Source organism: Candoia aspera, chromosome 2 (genome assembly GCF_035149785.1).
Source record: "Candoia aspera isolate rCanAsp1 chromosome 2, rCanAsp1.hap2, whole genome shotgun sequence".
Taxonomy (NCBI): domain Eukaryota; kingdom Metazoa; phylum Chordata; class Lepidosauria; order Squamata; family Boidae; genus Candoia; species Candoia aspera.
Window position 1 is genome coordinate 18,415,595 of NC_086154.1, and position 25,754 is coordinate 18,441,348.

Here is a 25,754-nt window from a genome sequence, read left to right on the forward strand (position 1 = left end):
AAGCGGCTCCCACCCGGCTGAATGAGTAATTCCCTCTAATCTAATGCCGGAGGGTTTTCACCATAGACTTACTAAAGTTAGAATGACACCACCCCGTCGTCATAGACAACGTCCGCGGCTATGGAAGAGTTTCACTTTTGATCCTAACTTCTCTCTGAATGCTCTTCACTGCAATACGCCCGCAGAGAGTCGTGCTTTGTTTCCGCCGCGACTTTGGACCGCTTCCGGCTCGGCGGCATGTGAAATCGAGGAAGGAAGCGTGCGGCGGACTGGAGTGAGAGTACCGTAGTGAGTGAAGGAAGGAAGGAAGGAAGGAAGGAAGGGGGTTCTTTCGGGGCAGGGAGGAGTGGGATTCGGGGTTGCTGCGATTCCGGGAAAAGTGGGCGGGGATGCATGCGGGGAGGCTTTGGGAACGGAGGGCAGCAGAGCAGCCGAGGGGAGGTGAGATGGAAAAGAATAAGTTCCTGCTTGCGGGCAGCTCTAATTTTTGAGGTCCAGTGGGTCAGTCAAGGATGCTTAATTCCCCTGAAATCGCAATATGATTTCCACTTCTCTTAAAGTGTGCAACCTATAGGTTCATTTGCAAGTTTTCCGAGGGCCGTCCGAACAAAAATAGTTACAATGCAGGAACCGGTTTTAACAATATATTATATATTTTATTATATAATTCAAACAGCAGATTTCTCTCCAGAATAAATAGAAACGACAGTGACAGGGATTAAAAACAAAGGCGGCAAATTAAAGGCTATATTTAAAAATCAGCAGGGACAGGTGGGGAAGGGACCTCTGAAGATGATCTTACTGTAGGAAAATGAGAGGGTTTTCATATGGAGACTGACAGAGCCTTCCTCAATACTGTATACTGCTTTTGAAAATATTGAATTGCAATAGCGCACATCTGTGTTGGCGCTGCTGGTGGGGATGAGTGAGAATTGTAACCCAGCTTGGTGCTGATTTTGGGAAAGATGGACTGAAAACAGCATTCTGAAGGTTGTCTGGAAACAACTTAGAAATCATAGGAGCATTTTTTAAACTATAAAAGTATTTTACAGCCCAGTCAACAATCTTGTTGCCATACTCTGGAGCCCTGGAAGTTCCTAAGATAATTAAAAGCAGTCTTACATGCAGTGGCCATCAAACTCATACCATAACTGGTATTCTGGGATGAACTCGAGAAAATTGCTTGATGCCATAGCTGTAACTTGGACATTTAAATAAGGGTTGGAGCTAGCAGTGCTTCTAAAGGTATAAACCTGGGCATTAAAAAGGATTGGTACACTTATTAAAAACTGGGGAATATGAGAGAGAGATCCTATTGCCCTCATATTCTGTGGGTGGCCTTTTTATGTTTAGCTCATTGCTCATGTAAAGCATTTCAGCATTTCGGTACGGAATTCATTACAACAGTGTTTCTCAACTGTGGTAGCTTGAAGATGTGTGGACTTCAACTCCCAGAATTCTGAAACACAACTTCAAGCTGCCACGGTTGAGAAACACTGCATTGCAGCATGTGCACTTTCTCTGCTCTCATTCCCTTTCTGATAAGCAATAGCAAAGGGGCCACAAAGCCATAAAACACCAGCTTCATTTGTGTGTTCATTCATACATTTTTTTCAAACTTGGCAACTTTAAGATGTGTAGACTTCACACACTCTCTGCTGGGTATATCTTCAGCCCACAGTGTGGACTAAAGGTAGCAGTCTATACTCTGTTCCTACCTCCTACTTCGTTAAGTAAGGGGTTAATTATGCTGGCTGGCAACCTCTCGTGGGCAACATTCCTTTAGTCTCCTCAGCTTCCTAAGGAAGCCGTATGTGCCAGGAAGATGCCCCTTTAGTGCTCCTCTTCTTTTTTCAGTGGTTTTCAGGTTGCCACCCAGTTCTACTTCAAGAGTCTTCTCATGGTTTCTCCTTGAACCAGCAAGCTTTCAACACTCAGGGCTGCCTGGAATCCATTTTGATCTACCAGCCATTGCTCCTCCTTTTTTCCAGAAGTCTGTCTTTAATCTCCATTTTCTCTTCCCCCTTGCCAGCCCCCACTTTTCATTCATATATATATATGCCTTATATCAGCTGCTGTGCTGTGTAATGGAGGGGGTGGCAATGAGTTCTTGCTTCAGGTGTTGGCTGCACCTCCAGTTGTTCTTCTGGGTCTTCTTGAGTCTGGGATATAATGTGTAGTTGGTCTGTCTCAAGCTGAGAGAGCAGCTTCCTCTTCACTGTGTTGAAGCCTTGGGTGACTAGCTGTTTCTCAGTCAGCGTGGATGCAGGTCTTCTGTCCGTCCATAGCTCTCTCATGCGTTTCCTATATCCTCTCTCATTAGGTCTGCTGTTGTAGTAGCACTCCATCAATTCCAGGTTCTCTAGTCTTGTCCATGTATAGTTTGTTGCAGTGCCAAGTGACAGCACCATCAGGAAGAAGGAGCATGAGAAGCTGGAGAAGGACCAGGGCCTGAAGGAGGAACTAGAGAGGATGTGGAGATTGAAGGCCAAAGTGGTCCCAGTGATGGTGGGAGCCCTTAGGGCTGTGACTCCCAAGCTGGGAGAGAGGCTCCAACAGGTCCCAGGAGCAACATCAGAGCTCTCTGTCCAGAAGAGTGCAGTGCTAGGAACAGCTGAGGTACTGCGCAGAACCCTCAAACTCCCAGGCCTCTGGCAGAGGACCCGAGGCTGAGGAAGACACTCACCACCCATAGGGCTGAGAAGGATATATTTTTAAAAAAATTGTGACAGCACCATCAGGAAGAAGGAGCATGAGAAGCTGGAGAAAGACCAGGGCCTGAAGGAGGAACTAGAGAGGATGTGGAAAGTGAAGGCCAAAGTGGTCCCAGTGGTGGTGGGAGCCCTTAGGGCTGTGACCCCCAAGCTGGGAGAGAGGCTCCAACAGGTCTCAGGAGCAACATCAGAGCTCTCTGTCCGGAAGAGTGCAGTGCTAGGAACAGCTGAGATCCTGCGCAGAACCCTCAAACTCCCAGGCCTCTGGCAGAGGACCCGAGGCTGAGGAAGACACATGCAACCCACCGGAGTGAGAAGGGATTTTTTAAAAAAATAATATTTATGTAGTTGCCCATCTCACAGAATGTGATTCTGGGTAGCATACAATACAGTAAAAACACCTCATAAAAAGTAACAATTAAAAACACTAACAATTAAAAACTATTCTACAAAGAAGAACACCAATCAGGATTGCCAGTAATGGAGTAGCAGAGAGAGTTGTTATTATAGACAGTACAGCCATGTCATTAATTCATAACTTCCTTGAGATCCCCAAGCCTGATGACACAACCATGTTTTAAGGAACTTCCTGAAGGGTGTCAGGGATGGGGCCAGTCTCACCTCTGGGGGAATAATGTTCCACAGGGCAGGGGCCACAGCAGAAAAGGCCTGTCTCTTGGGCCCTGCCAGATGCAACTCCTTTGGGGATGGGACCCATAGCATACCCCTTCTGCTGGACAGATGTACAGGCAGTTGTAATTGGGAAGAGGCCCTCAGATAATCCATCCCCATGCCATGAAGGACTTTAAAGGTCAAAACCAGCACCTTGAATTGGACCCAGAAGCAAACTGCATCCAACGCAGCTCACGGAACAGAGGTGTAACATGCGCTGTTCTAGAGGCACACGTAACTGCCTGCGCCGCCACATTTTGTAACAAGTGAAGCTTCTGAATACTCTTTAAGGGCAGCTCCATGTAGAGTGCGTTGCAGTAGTCTATCCAGGAGGTGACCAGGGCATGAGTGACTGAGCAGAGCCTCCAGGTCCAGGAACGTGGAGCACAACACAAAGCTGTGGAAAGAATTTTCCTATGAAAAAGCTACTATGGGGGAGAAAATGGGTTTATCTCTATTTGTCTCAGCTTATGTCAGCTAAGATAGAACAGTGTCTGTGTTTGGATAAGTACACAACAGGATGGTAGACCGGCCTGGGTGACGATATGCTGTCACAGTCATATTGATGACTTTTGACTCCAAATATCTAGGCTAATTATTATGACTGGTTTTCTAGATACATCCACACCCAATATCCATAACTTGTTTAGGGACAGCCTTCAGGATAACAACATTATACAAGGTACAGAAAAGGGGTATTCATTCATTTCAGCTTAACTATCATTTCCATGCAAATCTTTAAAACCCTCCTTCCAGCGTTCTCATACTTTACTTTCATCCCAAATCATTTCATCACTTTTATTTTAAATTCCAGTCATTCTGCTAGAGGCTCCTTGTTTTGTCCCCTTCACACACTTCCAAACCATTTTTAAAATTATTTTTATCAAAATTGCCCTACATTTTCCCTGCCTGTTTTAATCTTACACATTTGTTGCTCTTTTTGACTTCTTTCTTTGCAACGTTTTTTCTCTATGCACATTAATCAGTATATTTCTCTCATCTCCATTTTTTTTGCAGTAATCACCCTTTGATGTTGGTTTCATGTAGACATTAAAAAGCAGGGGAAGCAAATGAAGCCTTTAGAAGTCCATAGCAAAGTAACATAATCTGAAACAAGGATTTCTTGCACCATCTGGAATCAGTTAGTAAAGCAGGAATGGAACCACTGGATCATCATGTCCTTTTTCCCTTCCAGGCAGCTAATCTGAAATCGATCTCATGGTCAAAACCCACTCAGAGATTAAGTTGCATGTGTGAGTCTAGTAGCCACATTAGAAAGTCTTAAGTAAAAACTCACACCATCCAAGAGCTGCCAGCACTGAATTGCTGTCACCCCTGCCCCGAATCCTTGCTTCAAAAGGGAAGATTAGCAGCTGGTTGACATTCTTCAAGGTTCAAGACCAGTTTATTTGGAAGTAACTTTAAGTTTGAAGAAGCCATCTCCTTCAAACTTACAGTTTTCCACACTTTTAAAAATTTGGGGTGTAGTTCAAAAACTCTGCATAGAAACGTGCACACAAAGAAAATGTGTGCACCGAAAAGCATTGTATATGTGACAAGTAAGCACCAAAAACTGAATATTTTAGGGAAAATACTGGGATAGGTACATATAAAAAGGTCCACACTAGAAATGCTTCCAGAAATATAAATACATTTTTTCAAGTTTGGGGGGATCTTTTTGCTAAATTTGCAGACTAAAATAGAAACGGATGTAAACAAATGTATTGCATGGAAAATGAGAATCCAAGCACAGCTGATATGGACCTGTCTGCCTGTTTGTATAGATGAGCCTTTCTCAACCTTTTGACCCTGGAGGAACTCTTGAAATATTTTTCCGGCCTGAACCCCTGCACATTCAGGCTCAAGTACAGCCCCAAAGTTACAAAATTATTATACTCGTTTCATGTGTAGGCCTATATGTGTGCATTAACAGTGTTCTTAAACTAAATATAACTTACCTCTTTAATGTGAAGTTCCCCGGATTTGAAATAAGTATTTAAATAAATCCTGATCTCCCAGGAACCCCTTGTGGCCTCTCACGGAACCCGTGGGCTCCACAGAACCCTGGTTGAGAAATCAATTCGCTTTCTATTGGACACATTTTAAGTTAAGAAAGCTAAGGGTCTTCAACATCTTCAGTGTTTCTTCCTACTTCTCATCTAGAAAAAATATGTGTTGAGTTTCTCCATTTGAGAGAGGGGGAGAGAGAATGCAGGGTGGAAGCTGGAAATGGAGAACACGGGGCATGGGGCACTGTGTCCCCCCCCCCCAGGAAAAACTTTTTTACCTCATTTTTTTATTTTTACAGTTTATATCCCACCTTTATCTGGGAGTAGCCCACCCCTCCAGGGGGCTTGGTGAGGATGGGATTCCACCTCCTCAAAACAGTTTTTGTAGGATAAATCTTCTACTTCAATACATATGAATGGAGGAAATGATCCATTCAGTTCTATAGAGAAGGAAGAAGAAGCTGGTGTGAACCAAAGTGTGACAATTTGGGCACAGTGCCTGCATTAACATGTCATGCCACTGTATGGGTGACTCCAGATGTAGAGATTAATTTGAACACTCATTTCAACCTGCTGATGGTTTTCTTTTCAATCTTTGTAGATGAGTTTATTTGATGGGTTTCTGACATGGTATTCTTGTGGCCTTCACTTCTGTGTCCTTGCAGGTATTTTTTTTCACAATGGTGGCCCCGTGTGTTCAGGTTCAGTGAGGGGCCCAGACTTGCTGGTTCACTTGCTGTCAGAGTATCACAAAATGCAACGTCCCCATTTGTTATCTCTTACGAGGACGTACTGCTCTCCGGCCTCCAAAAAGTCCGAAGCAGCCAACACAATGGACACCGCTAAAGTTTTTCTTTGCCGCCTCTCTGGAGCGGGAAAGGATTGGGGAAGACGCTCCACGCAGCGAATCTCTGCAGCTACACAAAGGTGGTGGGACAAATACGAGGAATTTGTTGGCATTAATGAAGTCCGAGAAGCCCAGGGAAAAGTGGCAGAGGTAATCGGGATAACTGATCCATTTGGATTTCATTTCTTCGAAGACTGCCTTTGGTGGGAGGGCCTGCTTATTTCATTTCTTTAGGGGAGGCTCTATTTTGCGTCCCAAAGTCAAGGAGAAGGCTTAGTTGTTACAGTTTTAACAGCCTTTCACTACACTGTGAAGACTGTTCCTTTGAGGAAGACTTTAGGTTGAGTGTTTTATCGGATTCTTTCAATTGCTACTGTTTTTCTTTTTCTCATTTTTTTCCTGTAATATTTTTATTTTACTGTTTTACAAGTAGTCCGCATTTAATGACGGTAATTGGAACTGGAAACTCCATGTTAAGTGATGCGGTCATAAGTTGAAAAACCATGTGACTGCACTGCTGAGCGACAGCAGTTCTGGTAGTCTTGGTTGCTGTTGTTAAATTAGGACTGTGCAGGTTGTTAAGCGAGGACCTTACGTGAACGCGACTTCCAACTTCCTGCTGGCTTTCCCATTGACTTTGCTTGTGGGAAGCCAGCAGAGAAGGTCACAAATGGCAATCGTGTGACCGTGGGACGCTGCAACATTGTAATCGCAATCTGGTTGCCGAGCACCCAGATCACAATCGCATGACTTCAGGGACACTGCAATGGCCATAAGTACAAGGTCCAATCCTAACTACTGCTCGTTCAGCACCATTGCAAGTTCAAATGGTCGCTGAATGGTCACTAAATGAGGACCACCTGGAATTGACTCTTGTCTGTGGTTTTCAGAGGAAAAAACGGGTGAAAATATTATTCACAAATATATTTCCCTGATCATTTGTGTCCCATCCTTTCTGCAGTATGGGTGTTTTTTATTGTTAGCATAAGCTTGTTTTTCTTAGTCTGGTGCCTTCTGGATGTATTGGCATTGCAGTTGCCAGAATTCACAACCAGCATGGCCAAAATATGCTAGTTAGAGCAAGCTAGTATTAGCATTCCAGTGGATTAGGTCAGGGCTGTGGATCTGGGCTGCAAAGATCCACACAACCACTAGATGGAAGGAAGGATTCAAAACACTCTTTGCTGCCATCTAGAGCTAATAAGAATTTTTGCTGTTCAGATGTCCCTTAGTTAAGCTTTCGGATAAATACACAGTCAACTCTTCCTTTTCCACCCAATGTCTTCAGGCCGAAAAACAGTTTATGTTTGCGCGAGGGATTGTACGAGAAACCCGTGAAACTTGGGAGGCCCAGCAGCTCAAACTGAAAGAAATTCGGGACCGTTTGGACAGAGTTTCACGTGAGGATGCTCAGTACCTGGAACTGGCAACTTTGGAGCACAAGTTATTGCAGGTAAGAATAGCCCAAAATGTTGGAGGCCCCTGAACCAGTCTGCTTTCCCTTTTTGGATTTTATTTACGTTTGGGCTTTCATTCGCTCTCTTTTGGAACTGCTTCAAGTTGGCTTATGTCAAAACATGAAAATGGAAAATAAAACTTCCAATTAAAAAGCTGTCACCGTTTTGTTGACTAGTCATGGAAGTGTTTCTTTTAATCAGGAGGGAGCTTAGCCAAATCCTATCGCACTGGAGCTTTTGTTTAAAGAAGTGAAGCGTTCGATTAATCAGCAAAAATGCTAACAATATGCTGACTTTTTATACGCAGAGAGCATTTTCAACTAGCTACATATCACATTTGGATGATTGGATTTGCTAAATTTATTCTGGCAAGGCATTTTCTTTATTGATTATTTTGAGTGATTGCACTTTTCTTTCAATCTGGTATTTCTTAAGGCAGCTCATGAAAGGTTAAGTATGCTGAGGTGTGTTATCCAGCTCGCTGCAGACCCATGTTTATATTTAAAGCTCTCCACTTTCATGACAGCCTGGAACCACAGCTTGTAGTAAGGTTCCTGACTACAACCACAGTTCCTCATGCCATTTGAATCCAGATGGGGAGAATTAAATGACAATTAATTTGGGAACAATGGCAAACTTGCAATGACGCCTGGAGTGCCCCATGGGTTCACAGGGATGATTTGATGCCAAAACTGCTGGAAGGAGGATCAAGTGAAATAGGGCAGTGTTTCTCAACCCTAACAACTTTAAGATATGTGGACTTCAACTCCCAGAATTCCCAGCATGTTGGCTGAGGGATTCTGGGAGTTGAAGTCCACACATCTTAAAGTTGCCAAGGTTGAAAAACACTGAATTAAAGTGTAATTCTCTCTTTCTGGAAGCTCCCTCTAGCTGTATCTTAATTAATACATAGATGGGGACCAAGCTGATTTTCTGTTGTAGGGGTGAATTTCTGAGGAGGAGAGGGAAATAACCCCCTCTCCCCACATCTCTTAGTCTTTGGGCAACCATTGAGACCAGAGCATGGTTCTCTGTAGCTTTGTAGCCAAACAAGCAATCCCATCTGTTTCTATATGAGTGAATGTTTGGAAGAGGTTATTGGTATTTGTATTTATTATTATTTGTGTGGCAAAGGCCCGGAGTATTGGATACAGGGATCATTGGTGGTGTGGAAGCAAGAAAGCGAGCATGGGTCACTGGGGAGGTAAAATATTGGCCCACAGAAAAAGACCTCTAGTCCTACTGGAGCAAAGGCCACGAGTTGTAGAGGCTGGCTGGAACAGCTTCATGATACAGTGGTAAGCAAGCAACCATTCTGTACAATTGGCAATCCTGGAAGCTGGAGCATACGGTATGCCAAAGCTTTCTGTGGTTTCTTTCCCATAGTACAAGTGCAGTCTACAAGAGTAGAAATTGGTAAAGGACATAGAACATGCAATCCCGAAGCTTAGTCTACAGAGGATCTTGGTCTATAAAGATCCTTTAGTGACAGCTCCAAGCTAGCCTTGGTTGGAACCTGTAAGTGGAGTCAGACCTAATTAGCGCTGTGCTGGGAGACTACAGTACAAGGAAATCCCTGGTCTGTAGGCCAGACTGGAAATCTGAAAAAGCCTTCTGGAAGAAGGCATTGGAGGACCGCTTCTGTGTTGTTGCCGAGAGAAATCCATGGACGGGTCCATGAAGTAACTAGTAATTAGGGTCTACATAAAGGAGGCTTTGGCCAGGTAGGTGGCAGCACTTAGCTGATTTTGGTCGATCTTGAAAAGCTAAGCCAGACTGAACCTCATTCGTACTTCTTGCCTTCCCTAGAATATGAAGGAATGCACATTTGCATGACTTGCGTAGAGGGTTTTGGGGTGGCTTCTCTGTCCTCATGACTGGTTTCCAAAGGGCAGATGAAATGTAGGCTCCAGCGAGTTATATTAACGAGATCCATTACATGGATCTCACCCATGTAATGTGCAATAGCGTTGTGCAAAGCTCTTGTCACTGGTCTTAGAGCAAAAAACATATGCAGCCTTCCTTAGATTCTAGAGCAGGAGTGCAAAAACTACTGTCATGTACAGTTCACTACAGGTAGTCCTCGACTTATGACCATTTGTTTAGAGACCATTCAAAGTTACGATGGCGCTGAAAACAGTGACTTATGACCTGTCCTTGCACTTATGACCATTGCAGCATCCCCATGGTCTCATGATCGTGATTCGGATGCTTGGCAACTGGCATGTATTTATGATGGTTGCAGCGTCCTGGGGTCACATGATCGCCATTCACGACCTCCCCAGCTGGCCTCTGACAAACAAATTCAATGGGGAAGCTGGATTTGCTTAACAACAGTGGCAAAAAGGTTGTAAAATTGGGTGTGGTTGTGAATTAATGACCACACCGCTTAACAATGAGTTTTCCAGTCCCAATTGTGGTTGTAAGTTGAGGACTATCTGTAGCATCTCTTTTTTGTCCTAGTGGCTTTTTTTAAAAATTGAGAATTAGGGCTGAGAAATGTTAAGAGACACATTAAGCCTTACAGAGGCTTAAGACACTAATTTTACCCCTTAAAGACCTGGATCTTCCTTCCATATCAGGTCTTGGACACCCCCATTGTGGAATGTGGACCTTGAGTCAATAGCAGTCCAGCATTCCAGGGTATCATAATGTGTTTCCTTTATGTGAGGGTAGAAGGGGTTGTGTGAAACATTTGCTTGACCTGATCTTCAAATCCTTGATGAAGGCATAATCTCCATCCCATCTAGCTGAGTTTTCCCTGTAACCAGTATTCTGTAAGATGCGTTCAGCCAGTTGAGGGCAATCTCAAAGAGAATCCCTTTTATGAAAGATGGATTTTAATGTTCTGTTGCTTCTACATCTGAAGGCTCCCTTCACCATCATAGCCTTATCTAGGCTAGATAATCTGGTCTAATTCTTTTTAATGCCAGTAGCCAGCAAGCCACATCTTTCAATAAGTGAATTCAGTTAGTTAACCTTGTATTGTTTAGTTATTATATTATCTTTCTGAATTGCCCAACCTCTGTTACCAAGACAGTGTACAGATCTGTTAAAAATGTGATATAAAATAATAAAATATACTACAATAAAGCAGTGTTATATTGATAAAAATCAAATGAATAATAAAGAGTAGATAAAATCATAGACAACTATTTTTTGTTGTCCTTCATTTCTCAAGATATCCCTCTCTACAGGCCATTTATTACTCTCAAACAGTGATAAAAGGCTGCTGAGGCTTAGCTTAAGATCATAAATAGACTGGATGAAATGAAAGATCCATCTAGTCCAGTATCCTGTTTCTCAGACCAACCAGTCAGAGACATCTGGACAGGCATCTGGCTGGCTGGTATGGTAAGACCATAATAATAAGCAGGACATAGGAACAACAGACCTTTTTGTGTTGCTGTTCTCCAACGTCTGGTATTCAAAAGAATAACGCACCTCTGTTTCTGGAATTAACACAGTAGCCATCATGACAAATTGCCATTATTGCTTTAACCTCCATAATTTGATTATATGCTCTTTGAAGAAGTAATAATTACTAATTTATTTGTCAGATGTTAGGGTAACGAGCCAACAGTGATCTGGCTGTCTTCTTAAAACTGAGCATTACATCCACAACTTTTCAATGCATTTTTAGAGAAACCTAATTTTAATGACAATTGCTGATTTTTTTCTAGATGATCAGTGATTTCACATGTTTAAATACTTCAAGAACTCTTTAATGGGTTCCATCAAAATCCAGTTGGTAAATTTGCTTTTGCATTCCATGGCTAGTCACTTCTGCTTGACTTAATCTTTCAGATTCCTTCCTGAGAAAAGCCATTCAGGCATGGATATCTTTCCAAAACAAAAATGCCATGAAACTTCTCTGCAATCTTTCTCTTTTTAGCAAACCCTTTGTCAACTAGCAATCTGACCATTTCCCTGGCTGCTCTCCTCCTCCTGATGTATTCCTAATATTTTTAGCAATACGTTCCTTTTCTTGTTTTTGGTGTAGTTCCCATGCCTTGCTGTTTGCCAACTTGCCATCCATCTAGAACACAGCTTTCCTTTTGGAAGTACTTTTGAGGAGGTCTAACATTCCCTCAGTTCCCAAAATATGCATGTTTAATTTTGTTGATGTGGAAGTAAATGAGGGGTGGAGTGGGAGGGGAAAGAGTTGGAACAAAACATTTCATCCATTTTTGCTCTACAGCAGGGTAAAAGAATGCAACCCTATTAGCTTCTTTTCCTTCTACAAGTAATCCTCACTTAACAACCACAATAGGGACTGGTAAACTGGTTCTTAAGCGATGCAGTTGTTAAGTGAGTTACCACATGACCAGACCCTATTTTATGACCATTATTTACATGGTTGTTTAGCGAATCACCATGGTCATTAAGTGAATTGGGTCGTTAAACGAATCCAGCTTTCCCAATGGACGTTTTTTGCTGGAAACTGGCAAAAAAGGTTGCAAATTGAGATCATGTGACCGCAGGACGCTGCAACTGGTAGTAAATGTCAGCCAGCTGCCAAGTGCCTAAATTGCAATCACATGACTGCTGTCAGGCTCTGCCTGCGATCCAGTAAAGACACAGACGCTAGCGTAGGCTTAGGTTCTGGCTTTATTGAGGAACAGAGTGTATGCCTTTAAAAAGCTGAGAGTGAGGGGAGCGTGCCGGAACGGGATTTAAGTAGCCCGCGCCGGTCAGCGCTCCACCCCACCTTATTCCAGGTGCATCCTACGAGTCCCACCGGTTTCGTCCCTGTCAGGTGAGAGGTCGTTCAGCCCCCCTGCGCCCCAGGCGTCGCCTCGATCGCCTTCCTGAACAGTAATGATTCATTGCCGGGTGATCAGGCTCTTAATCCTTTGACAGCTCGGGCGCGCCTCTCTTGTTGTTTAGTCAATTGCTTGTTGGCAACTTCGTATCGCTGTCTTCCGCGCTGCCGGTCTCGGTTGTTACTTAGTTTCCTGCACCTGTTGCTTTCTTTTGTGTTTCATAGTTGCCTTTGCCTTAATCCGCCAGGGACCCATTTCCCTGTATTGTCATGTGAGCCGTTGCGATGTCACAAGCATCACAACGGTGATCATGACATACTGCCCCCCTTTAGGAAATCACTGAGGGTTTGGAGGGATAGGCGGTATGGAAGTTGCGGATCAGGTCGGGAGCCTGGATGTTGTGGGCAGCAACCCACTCAGGGTGTGGGAAGTGTTTCCATTTGACTAGGTATTGGAGGGAGCCCCGCAGCTTGCGGGAGTCTAGTACCTCCTTGACCTCGAAGTGTTGCTGTCCATCTATCATCACTGGCGGGGGGGGGGGCGTGCGTGGGTGCCACCGGGAGGGGTCACTTGCTGGCTTAAGTAAGCTGCAGTGGAACACCGGGTGCAGCCACTTTAAATTATGGGGCAGGTCCAAGCGCACCATGACTGGGTTCACGATTTGTGTCACCTGGAATGGCCCAATAAATTTGGGGGCCAGTTTCTTAGACGGTTGCGGTGATTTGATGAATCTGGTGGATAGGTAGATCAGGTCCCCTACCCAAAACGTTGGTTGTTGGTGCCAGTGTTTGTCCGCTTGCAGTTTGTATGCGGTTTGCGCCTCTTTAAGCGCGTCCTTGATGACCGGCCAGGAATCTGCGAGTTTCGCACCCCAATCACAGGCGGCCACTGCTGGGGATGGGGGCTGGGGTAGCTCAGGGATGGGGACGAACTCCCGACCCGACACCACCCCAAAGGGGGTTTGTCCTGTGCTTTGATGTATCGCGTTGTTGTATGCGACCTCTGCAAATGGGAGTAGGTCCACCCAGTCGTCCTGGTGGTAGTTTATACAGGAGCGGAGGAATTGCTCCAGTGTGGCATTAAGGATCTCTGTAGATCCGTCTGTCTGGGGATGCCAGGAGGTTGACAGGGCTTGCTGGGTACCTATCAGTTTCAAAAAAGCCCGCCAAAACCTCGAAGTAAATTGTGTGCCCCTATCGGTCACCAAGTGGGAGGGGCACCCGTGGAGGCGGTACACGTGTACCAGGAAAAGTTTCGCCAGCTGTTGTGCTGACGGGATCGAGGTGCAGGGGATGAAATGGGCTTGTTTTGAGAAGTAGTCTTTGACTACCCAAATGACTGTTTTCTTTTGGCTAGGCGGTAAGTCCACAATGAAATCCATTGAGATTTCATCCCAAGGGCGGGAGGGTGTAGCCATGGGTTGCAGCAGCCCCTGGGGTTTACCAGCTGGTCGCTTGGCCATCACACACACTGGGCAGGACGCCACATACATTTTGACGTCCTTCCTCATCGAGGGCCACCAAAACTGTCGCCGAGTTAGGTGTAGGTTTTCAGGAACCCGAAGTGACCAGCCTGTTTGCTGTCATGCGATCTGCTAAGGATCATCAGTCTTTGTGAGTCAGGGACATATAACCTTCCCTCCGCCCATGCGAGGTCCTGTTCCATAGTTACTTTGTTAGGGTTGGCGAGGAGCCAGGGGTCAGATTTTATTGCTGTTATAAAATCTGCCCGTAGCCCACCTGACATCTGAGGTTGCCTGCGCCTTGGGGAGGGTTGCGCCAGAGTCGCTTGCAAGGGGGGGGCAGGCTGTCCCTGAGCGCGTCCCCGGGTGACAGCTGCCAGACCCAGCTGGGAGTCAGAGAGCACAGTCCCGACGATGTCGGAGATAGGCTCCACATCCTGGGGTAGTCGGGAGAGTGCGTCTGCCAGGAAATTCTTTTTTCCTGGGATGAACTTCAGCTGGAATTTGAACCGGCTGAAGAACTGAGCCCAGCATATCTGTTTGGGACTGAGGCGCCGGGGCGTACGGAGCGCCTCGAGATTGTGGTGGTCTGTCCAGACCTCAAACGGGCAAGTCGCCCCTTCCAAAAGGTGACGCCAAGCCTCCAGTGCTGCTTTAACTGCAAAGGCTTCCTTTTCCCACACGTGCCAGCGCCTCTCTGTCTCTGAAAATTTCCTAGAGAGATAGGCACATGACTTCAGGATTCCAGCGGAATCCTTTTGCAGTAGGATGGCCCCAATTGAGAAGTCAGAGGCGTCCGCCTGCACCACAAAAGGCCGTTCGGGGTCCGGGTGGGACAGGATTGGCTCCGCTGTGAACAGCGCTTTTAGCCTGTCAAAAGCGGTTTGACAGTCGGGAGTCCAATTAAGCACGGCCCTTGGGTTTTTGACCTTGCGCATCTCCCCGACGCCTTTGGTCTTTAGTAAATCGGTTAAGGGCAGGGCAACTTCCGCGAACCCCCTCGCGAAGGACCTATAGAAGTTCGCGAACCCAAGGAAGCTTTGAAGCTGGCGCCTGGTGCGTGGGCGTTCCCAGCTCAAAACTGCCTGAACCTTCGCGGGGTCCATCTCTATGCCTTTGTCAGAGTTTCTGTACCCTAAGTAGTCCAAGCACGACTTGTGGAATTCGCACTTGGACAGCTTAGCGTAGAGTTTGGCTTTCCGGAGCTTAGTGAGAACTTGTCTCACTAATCTCTCGTGTTCCCTCTGAGTCCTTGTGTAGATTAGGACATCGTCTAGGTAAACTAGTACGCCCTTGAACAGATGTTCGTGCAGCACCTCGTTGATGAGTTGCATGAAGACCCCTGGGGCCCCTGCAAGACCGAAAGGCAGTACCTTGTACTGGAAGGAGCCCAAGGGACAGTTGAACGCCGTTTTCCACTCGTCCCCCTCCCTGATGCGAATTCGGTAGTACGCTTCGCGGAGGTCGAGTTTGGAAAACACCCTTCCCTTTGACAAGTGTGCCAGCATGTCTTTTACGAGGGGAAGGGGGTATTTGTTGGATAGGGAGGCGGAATTTAATCCGCGGTAATCTGTGCATAGTCTCAGGGTGCCGTCCTTCTTTTCTCGGAATAGGATGGGCGCTCCAACCGGCGAGTTTGCCAGTTCGATGAAGCCCCTGGAGAGGTTCTTGTCCAAAAATTCTTGCAGTGCCGCCAATTCCCTCTGGGTCATGGGGTAGATTTTGGGCTTGGGTAATGGGACGTCCGGGAGCAGTTCGATTGCACAGTCCGTCTTGCGATGGGGGGGTAATTGGTCCGCCTCCTCTTCCCCGAAGACGTCTGTGAAGTCTGAGTATTGCTCCGGCAGTCTTTCGGGGGGGGGGGGGTTGGTCAACGATCTCTGCCCTCCCCACAGTCAGAGCGGAGGATTTCTCCTTTGTTGGTGCTTGGTAGGCCCCGTCCTCGAACGTTATAGAGTGGGTCCTCCAATTTATGCAGGGGTTGTGGCGTGCAAGCCAGGGGATCCCCAGCACCACTATGGGCTTCCCCACCGGGGTTACCACAAAGTCTATGGACTCCCTGTGGGTGCCCATTTTCAGGGTGACCTTTCTTGTACCCTGGGTGGCCGGTCCCCCCCCTCCCCCGCTGTAGAGCTGTCGAGTTGTTGGAACACCAGCGGTTTAGGGAGGGGGGAGCAGGGCAGTTTTAGTGCGGTGACAATGTCTGGGTGGATTAGGTTTCTGGAGCACCCAGAGTCCACCAGAGCTTCGACCGCGATGGCTCTAGAGCCGTAAGTCAGTTCGATTTTCCCTGCCAGGATGGAGCAATCTTCACTCATCCTGGGGTTGTCGCACCCCTTCTTTACCACCTGCCCGGCGGCGCTGCTTAGGGCAGGTGGGAGGTGTTTCCCGCCGGCTGCTCCTGGGCATCGACCACGTCCCCTGCGAGGTAGGTGTCCACTTCCTCGTCCGGGGTCGCTAGCGCTCCTGTCAGCCGTCTGGGAGGGTTGGGTGGCTTGCGCGGCACCTTCGGTGTTGGTCTGGGCGGGCGATCCGTCGTCCGGTCCTTGAAGCATTCAGCTGCCCGGTGGCCTGTCTTCCCACACCTGGCACATTGCCCGCGGGCAAACCGCCGTTGTCGCTCTGCGTCCCAGGTCGGGCCCGACTGTGGGACTGGTCCTCTCCCGCTGGGAGGGGTTCTGTCATTCGTGGTTGCTAGCATGAAGGTGCGCTGGGCGTGCTCAGCCTTTCCGGCCAGACAAATCCACCCGTGTAGGGAGTCTGGGTCGTCCCTATAGAGTGCCCATTGTAGCACCTCACAGTTGAGGCCATCCTTGAACATGTCGATCAAGGTGGCCTCAGACCATTCCGGGATTTTACCCGCTAGGACTTTGAACTTGAGAGCGTAGTCTGCCACCGCTTTTGTCCCTTGGCGAAGTCCTTTAAGGGTACTCTTGGCCCTTTCCTTTGCCAGGGGGTCTTCGAAGTATTGTTTGAGCATGGCTAGGAAGTTGTGAAAAGTGGCCAGGGAAGGGGCTCTGGACTCTGACATCTGGACGTACCAGTCTACAGCCCTGCCTTTGAGTTTCGTGGCCACTGCCGAGATTTTGGACGCTTCCGTCTCGAAGCAATGTCCATACTGGGCCATGTAGTTCCTGGCGTTCGTCAGGAAGAATGACAGGTTCGTGGGGTCTCCGTCAAATTTCACGGGGAAGTCCTTGGCGAATCCCCCAATTTGCGAGACCCCCACCTGTGGGTGGTTAGGGATGACTCCCACCGGGCTGGGACCACGAAGCCCTGCGAAAGAGTCCCGTGCTTGGCCCCTTCCTCTCGTGGTTGTCGATGGGCTGGGTAGGGTGCCCCGATCCCCTCTTGCCCCCTGTGCAGCAGCAGTCTTTGTGAGCTCGCTCACCACCGATGCCATGGACTGGAGCATGTGTTCCAGGGCTCGTACCTTGGCTTCCAGGGCTCTCACCCTGTCTGGTGTGACAGGGTCGTCCGTCCTCAGTGCTGCTGGTTGCTGCCTGATCGGCAGTCCTGTGACTCCTTGCTCAGGCGTTTGGGGTAGTGGAGTCTCCAGGTGGTGTAGGATGTCCCTGTCCAGGGTCCTGCTCCACCGTCCCACGTGAAGAGTTGCTGGCCCCCGACTTCGTCTTCCGTCGGGGCTCTCCAGTCCGGGCTGGAGCTCCAGGTCTGGAACGGGGGTGCGATGTGGGCAGGGAGGGAGCCCGTGTCCCATCTCGGGTTCGCCGACTCTAGCAGCTGTCGGGTCGTCTCCCCCTCTTGCATTGCGTCCTTCGCGCCTCTGGTGTGAAGCGCCGACTCCATGGCCGTCCCCGGTTCTGTCATCACCGGTGTTTTCTCCCGCAGTAAAAAAAAATTTCCTGGTGGAGACTGGCGAGGTTCGTTTTTGAGACTCTCAGCTTTATGTCAGGCTCTGCCTGTGATCCAGTAAAGACACAGACGCTAGCATAGGCTTAGGTTCTGGCTTTATTGAGGAACAGAGTGCATGCCTTTAAAAAGCTGAGAGTGAGGGGAGCGTGCCGGAACGGGATTTAAGTAGCCCGCGCCGGTCAGTGCTCCACCCCACCTTATTCCAGGTGCGTCCTACGAGTCCCACCGGTTTCGTCCCTGTCAGGTGAGAGGTCGTTCAGCCCCCCTGCGCCCCGGGCGTCGCCTTGATCGCCTTCCTGAATGGTAATGATTCATTGCTGGGCGATCAGGCTCTTAATCCTTTGACAGCTCGGGCGCGCCTCTCTTGTTGTTTAGTCAATTGCTGGTTGGCAACTTTGTATCGCTGTCTTCCACGCCGCCGGTCTCGGTTGTTACTTAGTTTCCTGCACCTGTTGCTTTCTTTTGTGTTTCATAGTTGCCTTTGCCTTAATCAGCCAGGGACCCATTTCCTTGTATTGTCATGCGAGCCGTTGCGATGTCACAAGCATTGCAACGGTGATCATGACAACTGCAGGGGTGGTGCTACGTCTTGCGATGGTCATAAATGTGAGTACAGGTCGTAAAGCACTTTTTCTGAGGCTGTCATAACTTTGGACCATCATTAAATGAACATCCGTTAAGCGAGGACTACTTGTATTATGTGCACATAATTCCAGGGTTACCTGCTTTTTACATCATACTTGATGGATGGCTAGGACTTGCTATATATATCGGATTACGCCACAGGTTTCAGTATAAATATGCTGTATTGATGATCAAGAAATGTAATACTTTCCTGAGAAGAATATTGACTAGTTTCACAGGCTGTAATAGTGTTCTTACTTGGAGCTCCACTCAGTCAAGCAGGATTCTTATCTAGTCCAGAATCCTCTCCCGTGTAGCAGCTAGCCAGATGTTCCAGGGAAGCCCATGATCAAACCACGAGGGCTCCTCTTTTTCTCCAGTTGTATTCCTAAGTGTACTCACTTCTCCAGCTGGAATTCTAAGCATGCTCGTTGGAACGAAGTGAGTCTTGTTGGGCACGATGGGACGTACGTTCTACTTAAACATAAATATGCCAAGGGTGAATAACCTGCAGCTGGCATGAGGCCCTCCTAGCTCCCCATCTGGAGTCCTCAAAGCACCCCAGAATCATGTCTTCAGAATTCAATGGCATCATGGCAAAAATGTTAAAATAAGGATGGAAATCAGGTGTGCCAAGCTTCTCTAAGACAAAGCACAGCCATTTCCATCCTTAACTCCCATCCAGGCCATGAAAACGAGGCCCAGATTTTTCAGTTGCATTACCAAAATACCTCTTGTAGCCCACTAGCCAATCTGTAGGGTCAATGCTGTCTAGGCCTCATTGACTGATGGCGCCATGCCAGCTGATGTGAAGATCTGCATTTTTAGGATTATTTGGAGGGAGGGGCAGCATTAGCATTACCTACACTAGTGCTTGCCCAGCTTTAGCCTAAGGCCAGCCCTGTATAGAGTGATTTCAGGCACCATGGCTAAAAAAACTGACTGTGCCTGCTTTATGCTAAATCAGTCTCTTGAGCTCACAATGTTAGTCTTCCCCAACTTGGTGCTCCTCTGACATATTGGGACTGTAATTCCCACAGTCCTCAGCCAACATGGCCATCTGGAGGGAATTAGAGAAAGACGTTCTACAGCAGTGTTTCTCAACCTTGGCGGCTTGAAGATGTGTGGACTTCAACTCCCAGAATTCCCCAGCCAGCATGGCTGGCTGGGGAATTCTGGGAGTTGAAGTCCACACATCTTCAAGCCGCCAAGGTTGAGAGAAACACTGTTCTGCAGTGTCTAATAGCAGTTCTTCAAGGTTTAAAATACGTCTTTCCTGCTCTACCTCGACATCATGAAAATTGAACTTCAGGCTTTTTGCGTCCAAAGCATACGTGGTGCCACTGAGACTTGATTCGTTCAAAATACAGCATGCTCTGTTCCAGCTGTCTAAGCCCAGGGCCATCGTCATATCTTGTATTAATAAATTCCAAAGGAGAATGTTACATTCTCTGAAGAGGTCTTTCCACAATGTAAAAGAAAAAATCCTTTCCCAAGAACAACTTTGCTACAGGTTTTTTTCCATATTAGGGGAGCAATCCTATACATTGTTATTTAAAAGCAAATCCTATTGAGTAAAAAGGATGTAGTTCTGAGAAATATGGGTAGAATTAGGCTGCACATTCACCTCCGCATCTGAATCGGGAATGCACAGATTTGGGGGGGCATGCCGTGAGCCGTGTTCTGAAAATTGAATAGTGCAAGGATACAAACTTACTTTGACATCACTTAAAATGTGTTGCATGCAATTTGTATGATTATTTCCCACGTGTTTAATATTCTTCCCCTTTTGTCCCATTGCAAAAATATAATTTGGCAATGAATTGTTGGGCTTGGAGGAGCTGAACCTAAGGCTTGGAGGGTGCAGATTGTTTTCTAAATTAATGTGCCTATTCACTCTGGCTGCAATCCCCCACCCCTTTGGGTATCAGATCCACTTTCTTGTTTTCAGATGCTTTTTCCCCACGCACTTCCTTGAAATGAGCTCCACTGTTGGGCACCACATGGCTGAGATGGTGCTACACATCATGAACGGGGCTTAGCTATGGCATCGTCAACCCTCTGATCTGCCCACTTCCCCAGTGGCACCTGACCACGTGATCCAGTCATGTGACCTCACAAACAGCCTGGGAAAGCAGTGTCCCACCAATCCCATTGTAAACTGGAGCCTTTGCACCCTTAGAATTGCAGCCTGTTTTTTCTGCTCTTTGCATCCATTGCTGAAGCTGTTTCCATCTTCCCTTTGCTTCCCTCCAAAGTGTGCTTCATGATGAGTTAAAAAAAGCACAGGGCTGTGCCTTAGTCCCATGGGAGAGACTGGTCATGAGAAACAAGGAAGGGAGCTGTGCTCCTATAGCCTGGCCGACACTGCTCTCTAGCCAAGCAGATGGAGTTTCTTCCCAGCATCCCAGCTGTGTTTGCACAAGCAGTCTGTTCCAAAGGGAAAGTATAGCAGGAACAACCATCTTATAAAGCAGAAGGATCCTTGCTGTTTCCCAAAGCAAACGCTGCCATCATGGACTAAACCCAACACTGAAAAACCAATTGCGTGGAATCTAAAACCTGGTTTTTCTTTCTTTGTTACACACTTCTGTGACCAAGAAAGGGGAACTCAGAGCAGAATTACGCAGTTAAGGCTTTGTTTTTAGTGGCAACTATTGAAATCTGCAAGATGAGATAAATTAGCCATCACAGGGACAAGGCCAGGCACAGCCTTATTCCTTCCCCAGGCACCTTTGTAAGGAGTCCCAAGCTGTCCTCTGCCCTTGTGCTTATATTACATAGCAGATTTAATCTGATGGCTTTGTGGGTTTTTATGTTTCCCATTACTTGCTAGTAATGTTAGAATTGTTATAAAGTACTTCTTTAAAAGACATCAAACAAGAGCCAATTAATCTGCCCCCTTAAAACCTCCTTCAGAACTTCAGTGCCGCAAATGAAAACTTCATTGGTATTCAAATGAAGCATTTGCCACAAATAGTCAAGTATCTACAAAACTTGCTTTAGAGCATGCATGCTGAGTCAAGTTTAGGAGGCAGATCCTTGTCCGGAGAAGCTTAAAATATTGCAGGCTGAAAGGAAATGAGATTTCAACCTGTTTCAGTGGTGGGAATGAGATGGAGGTTATTTGTAATAAAAGCCTTTGAGAGATAAAATAGGCTCATGCTGATTGTCATACAGTGAAGTCCATTTTCCTCCAGAGCGGTATCTGGAGAAAAGGGAGTATGTCTATCTGGTCGTTATCTGAACAAGGTGGCAGTGGTGGGCTTAATCAGAATGTAAGAAGCCCCGTCTAGATCCACGCAAAGGTGCTTCTTGTTCAGTGTTTTCTTCCCATAAGCACCAATCAGATGTAGCCTGGGAAGCCCACAAACATGAGGACATAGTCCTTGCCCTCTCCTCTTCACAGCAACTGCAATGGAGAGCATTCTCACCGATACTCAGCTTGGCTACTGTGATTAGGAGCCTTTGCTAGCTGATCTTCTATTGATTGATTGACTGATTATGTGTCATCAAGTCAGTGTCGACCCTTGGTGACCACATAGAGTTTCTCCAGGTTGATCTGTCCCCAGTCTTGTCCCTGAGGTCTTCCAATGGTGTACCCATCACGGCTGTAATAGAGCCCATCCATTTGCTGATGGTCATCCCCTTCTTTTTCCTTCCATCTTTCCCAGCATTATAGACTTCTCCAGAGAGTGAGGTCTTTGCCTCATGTGTACCAGGTATGATCATTTGAGCCTGGTTATATGTGCCTTGAGTGACAACTCCGGCTTCATTTCTTCAATGGTCCATTTGAGTGTTTTCTTAACTAACCATGGTATTCTCTTGAGTCTTCTCCAACACCGAAGTTCAGAAACACTGATACTCTTTTTATCTTTCCAACTTTCATGTCTAAGAGTTTCACAGGAAAAACCATGGCCTGCACTGTTCTGATCTTTGGCACATCCCAGTATTTGAATATCTTTTTCAGGGCCTTCATGGCTGCTCTACCAACTGTGGCATACTTTTGACTGTTGGTTCTTTTACTGTTGACGGTTGATCCTAAAAGGCAGATGCTACCCATCATTTCAGTGTCTTAATTGTCAGTTCTAAGGCTGGTTGCTGTACCAACTGTCGTCGTTGTTGTTTTTAGTTGGCATCAAGTCGTTTACGACACCCTACGTATAACAGAACGAAATGCTGTTTGGTCTTGCGCCATACGCCTGACTGTTCCAATGTTTGCATCCATTGTTGCTGTAACTGTATCAATCCATGGCACTGAAGGTCTTCCTCTTTTCAACTGTCATTAGTTTGGTCTTTATTTAATCTCATCCCTTTTTTTCACCATGCGCCTTGACTTCCATTACTTGAACTTGCAGATTAATTGCATTTTCAGCTATCAGAGTAGAATTACCAGGTTATTGATGTTTTTTCCTTCAGTTTTAAAACCGTGATCATCTTCTTCAATCCAACTTTCCTCAGTATATATTCTCCACATAGGTTGAATAAATAAAAGGAAATAAAATACAGCTTGGCCAATCTGGAGCTGGTCTGTTTTGCAATTTCTGTCTGTACTGTGACTCCCTGACCTGTGTATAGGTTTTTCTTGAGGATAATGAGATGTTCAGGGATTCCCATTTTTAAAAACACATTCCACAACTTGACATGATCAACAGAATCAAAGGCCTTTCTATAATCAATGAAGTGACTTTGGGGGGGTATTCTTTGTCTTTCCCAATTATCCAGTGTGCATCAGCAATAATGTCTTGTGTTCCTCTGCCTTTTCTAAAGCCAGCTTGAACATCTGGCATCTCCCGTTCCATGTAGGGCTCTAATCTGCATTCTATTAATTACTAGGACTAAATCCCACTGGAGTTTGTGAAATTTACTCTTGAGCAAATCGTGCTGAGGAGCAAATTGGGCTCTTCTGTGTTAATAAGGTAGGCAATCCTTGGTGAAACTGCAGAGAGAGATCTTGACTGGGGTGTTCTCAGGTTGCAGTCGGACCCCCAAGCTTTACAGCATGCACATCAAATGAATGTTTCTTGAAGAAGAACGTTTGATGAACCCTACAATCAGATCAGGTTTATGTCTGAATTCATGCCATATGATCTGTTGCAGTTTAGGAGAGGGTGTGAATGTAGTCACTTCTGATTTATTCAAAAAACCTCAATATCCTGCAGTTAACAAAACATGTGAACCTGGTCTGCTTGTAGAACATTTCTGGCAAGAGTTCCTAATCTGATTCCTGTTCATTCATTTGATCCTGTGTTTTGCCCTGCCTCCCAATCATTTCTGGACATTTTCTTCAAAGCCATAAACAGTATTGTCTGTCCAATAGTCAGTGGCCTCCTTTCCCCCCCCACCCTTACATTCAACAGGCCTATATTTGTAGTGCTAAATTCCAAATTATCAGACAGGTAGTTCTTGACCTACAACCATTCATTCAGAGCCCATTCAAAGTTATAACGGCACTGAACAAATGGTGGTTATGACCAGTCCTTGGAGTTCTGGCCGTTCCAGCATCCCCTCAGTGTCTTCCCCACCTGCCCACCCACTCCTAGCCATCTGCGCTTGCACTGTGCTGGCCATTCATGCTTCCCTGCGCACCGTCCCTGACCCGTGCCGCACCCTCTGCACCCTCCCCAACAACTGCATCGCTTAGCGATGGAAAATCCAGGCCCAGCTGCCGTTGTAAGTCGAGGACTACCTGTAAAACCACAGTATGCATTTCCTTTAAAGTACTAAGCGAGGATCCCATGCTGATGATGCTGACAGCAAAGCTGCAGGCACATCAGTGTGCCTTATTGGCAGACAAACAAACAGTCCCACTCCTGGGTTTTTTAGCAGCTTGAGCTGCAGAAATCAGCAGGTGAAGCATTTCATTCCCACCTCCAAATATCTGCACAGCAAATACCTGAAAAAGGCACTTGTGAGCAGGGAGTGGTAAAACGGGGCTGACCTCGTTCCATCTTGTCTGATGCTCTGGGTTTCTTTGTGGAAGCGATTATGTTTCTTCAAGCTTTTAACATGCTGCTGGCTCGTGGTGGTGCGGATGGTTTTTAATAAGACCCGTTGGCTTTCTTACAGGAAGAGAAAAGATACCGGATCACCTACCTAACAGCCGAGGAATCTGAGCGGGAAGCCTTCTCTCTCTTCTCTGCGGCTGTGCGGGAAAGCCATGAAAAAGAGAGAACGAGAGCTGAGAAGACGAAGAACTGGTCCATCATTGGCTCCGTGGTGGGGGCTGTGATTGGGGTCTTGGGTTCCACTTATATCAACCGAGTGAGGCTGCAGGAATTAAAAGCCTTAGTTTTCGAAGCCCAGAAGGGACCTGTGAGCCTCCAGGAAGCCATCCGAGAGCAAGCCACTGCCTATAACACCCAACAGCAGGACCTCAGTGACCTCGTGGCCCGTCTGAGGAACATCCTGCAACTTGCAACGGTGACATCGCAGGAAGGCGAAGGGGCTTCCTTGACCAAAGACGGCCTGAGCACATCACTAAAAATAGACCCTCTGTTAGTTTCTGTTAAGGAGCAGCTGGTCTACTCTAAACAGATTAGGTCATTCCTGGGAAGCTTGCAAGAGCAGCTTAGTAATTTGGAAAAAAACTTAGGGCAGATGGCCAGCGAAGTGCAGAACATTAAATTTGTGCCCCGGCCCCTACCTGGGGAAAGGGACTTGCTTGGCCCTCCTCCAGAGGCGAAGAGCCAGGCTTTAGAGGCAGAAGAGCTGGTCCTTGAGCTGTGCAACACCGAGAGGAGGTTGGAAGCCCAAATGAGGAAGAACTCCATCTACAGCACAGCCTTCACGTGTACCATACTGGCTGTCGCATTTCCCATGCTCTATATACTATTCAAGGGAAACTAGCTGGCGGTTCAGCCCCCCTCCCCAAAGTCTTAAAGAATAATAAAATGGTGTTTCTTAAACACGAATGCTTCCTCACAGTCATTGTGCAGAATCACCTGCTGGCTGGAGGCAGGTGTCAGCACAAAGGCGCTCTGCGACGTGGGTCTTTTGCAGGTTCCTCTTTTATGGAGGCAGAAATGATCTGTTCTTGGGGCTCACTGCCTTTGGAATCTGATGGAAAGCCGTGGTGCCCTCCAGCTCGTGATGGGTGGGAGAGGCCATTCTGCTGATCAAGTTGTCTTTCCTGTGGTTTGAGAGGACCGACAGGCAGGGCTTCCGATGTTTCAGGCTCCATCTGAAATTTTATGCGGACCCTTTCTGAAGTTAACCCTTATCGTCAGTTGGAGATTTAATTTGGGATTGTGCTGCATGTTCTCTTTCTTTTCAAGGGCGTCTTGGCATGCATATGGTCCTTCTAGTTGGAAGGCCACAGAATCTCCTT

At 46.8% G+C, this 25,754-nt stretch overlaps 1 protein-coding gene across 1 annotated transcript; it reads left to right on the forward strand.

Moving 5' to 3' along the window:
• Window positions 1–237: 237 nt before the first annotated feature.
• Window positions 238–25,334, forward strand: CCDC51 (coiled-coil domain containing 51). The gene is made up of 4 exons (XM_063291375.1): window positions 238–288; window positions 6,061–6,392; window positions 7,531–7,695; window positions 24,494–25,334. The coding sequence occupies exons 2-4, from the start codon at window positions 6,150–6,152 to the stop codon at window positions 25,271–25,273; spliced, it is 1,188 nt and encodes a 395-aa protein (XP_063147445.1). The 5' UTR covers window positions 238–288; window positions 6,061–6,149; the 3' UTR covers window positions 25,274–25,334.
• Window positions 25,335–25,754: the final 420 nt, after the last annotated feature.

Bases quoted from the DNA above. Each gene is read 5' to 3' on its own strand.
- CCDC51 (XM_063291375.1), top strand. From the start codon at position 6,150: ATGCAACGTCCCCATTTGTTATCTCTTACGAGGACGTACTGCTCTCCG. The intron at 6,393-7,530 runs GTAATCGGGATA...CAATGTCTTCAG, and splicing joins CCCAGGGAAAAGTGGCAGAG to GCCGAAAAACAGTTTATGTT. The intron at 7,696-24,493 runs GTAAGAATAGCC...GCTTTCTTACAG, and splicing joins TGGAGCACAAGTTATTGCAG to GAAGAGAAAAGATACCGGAT.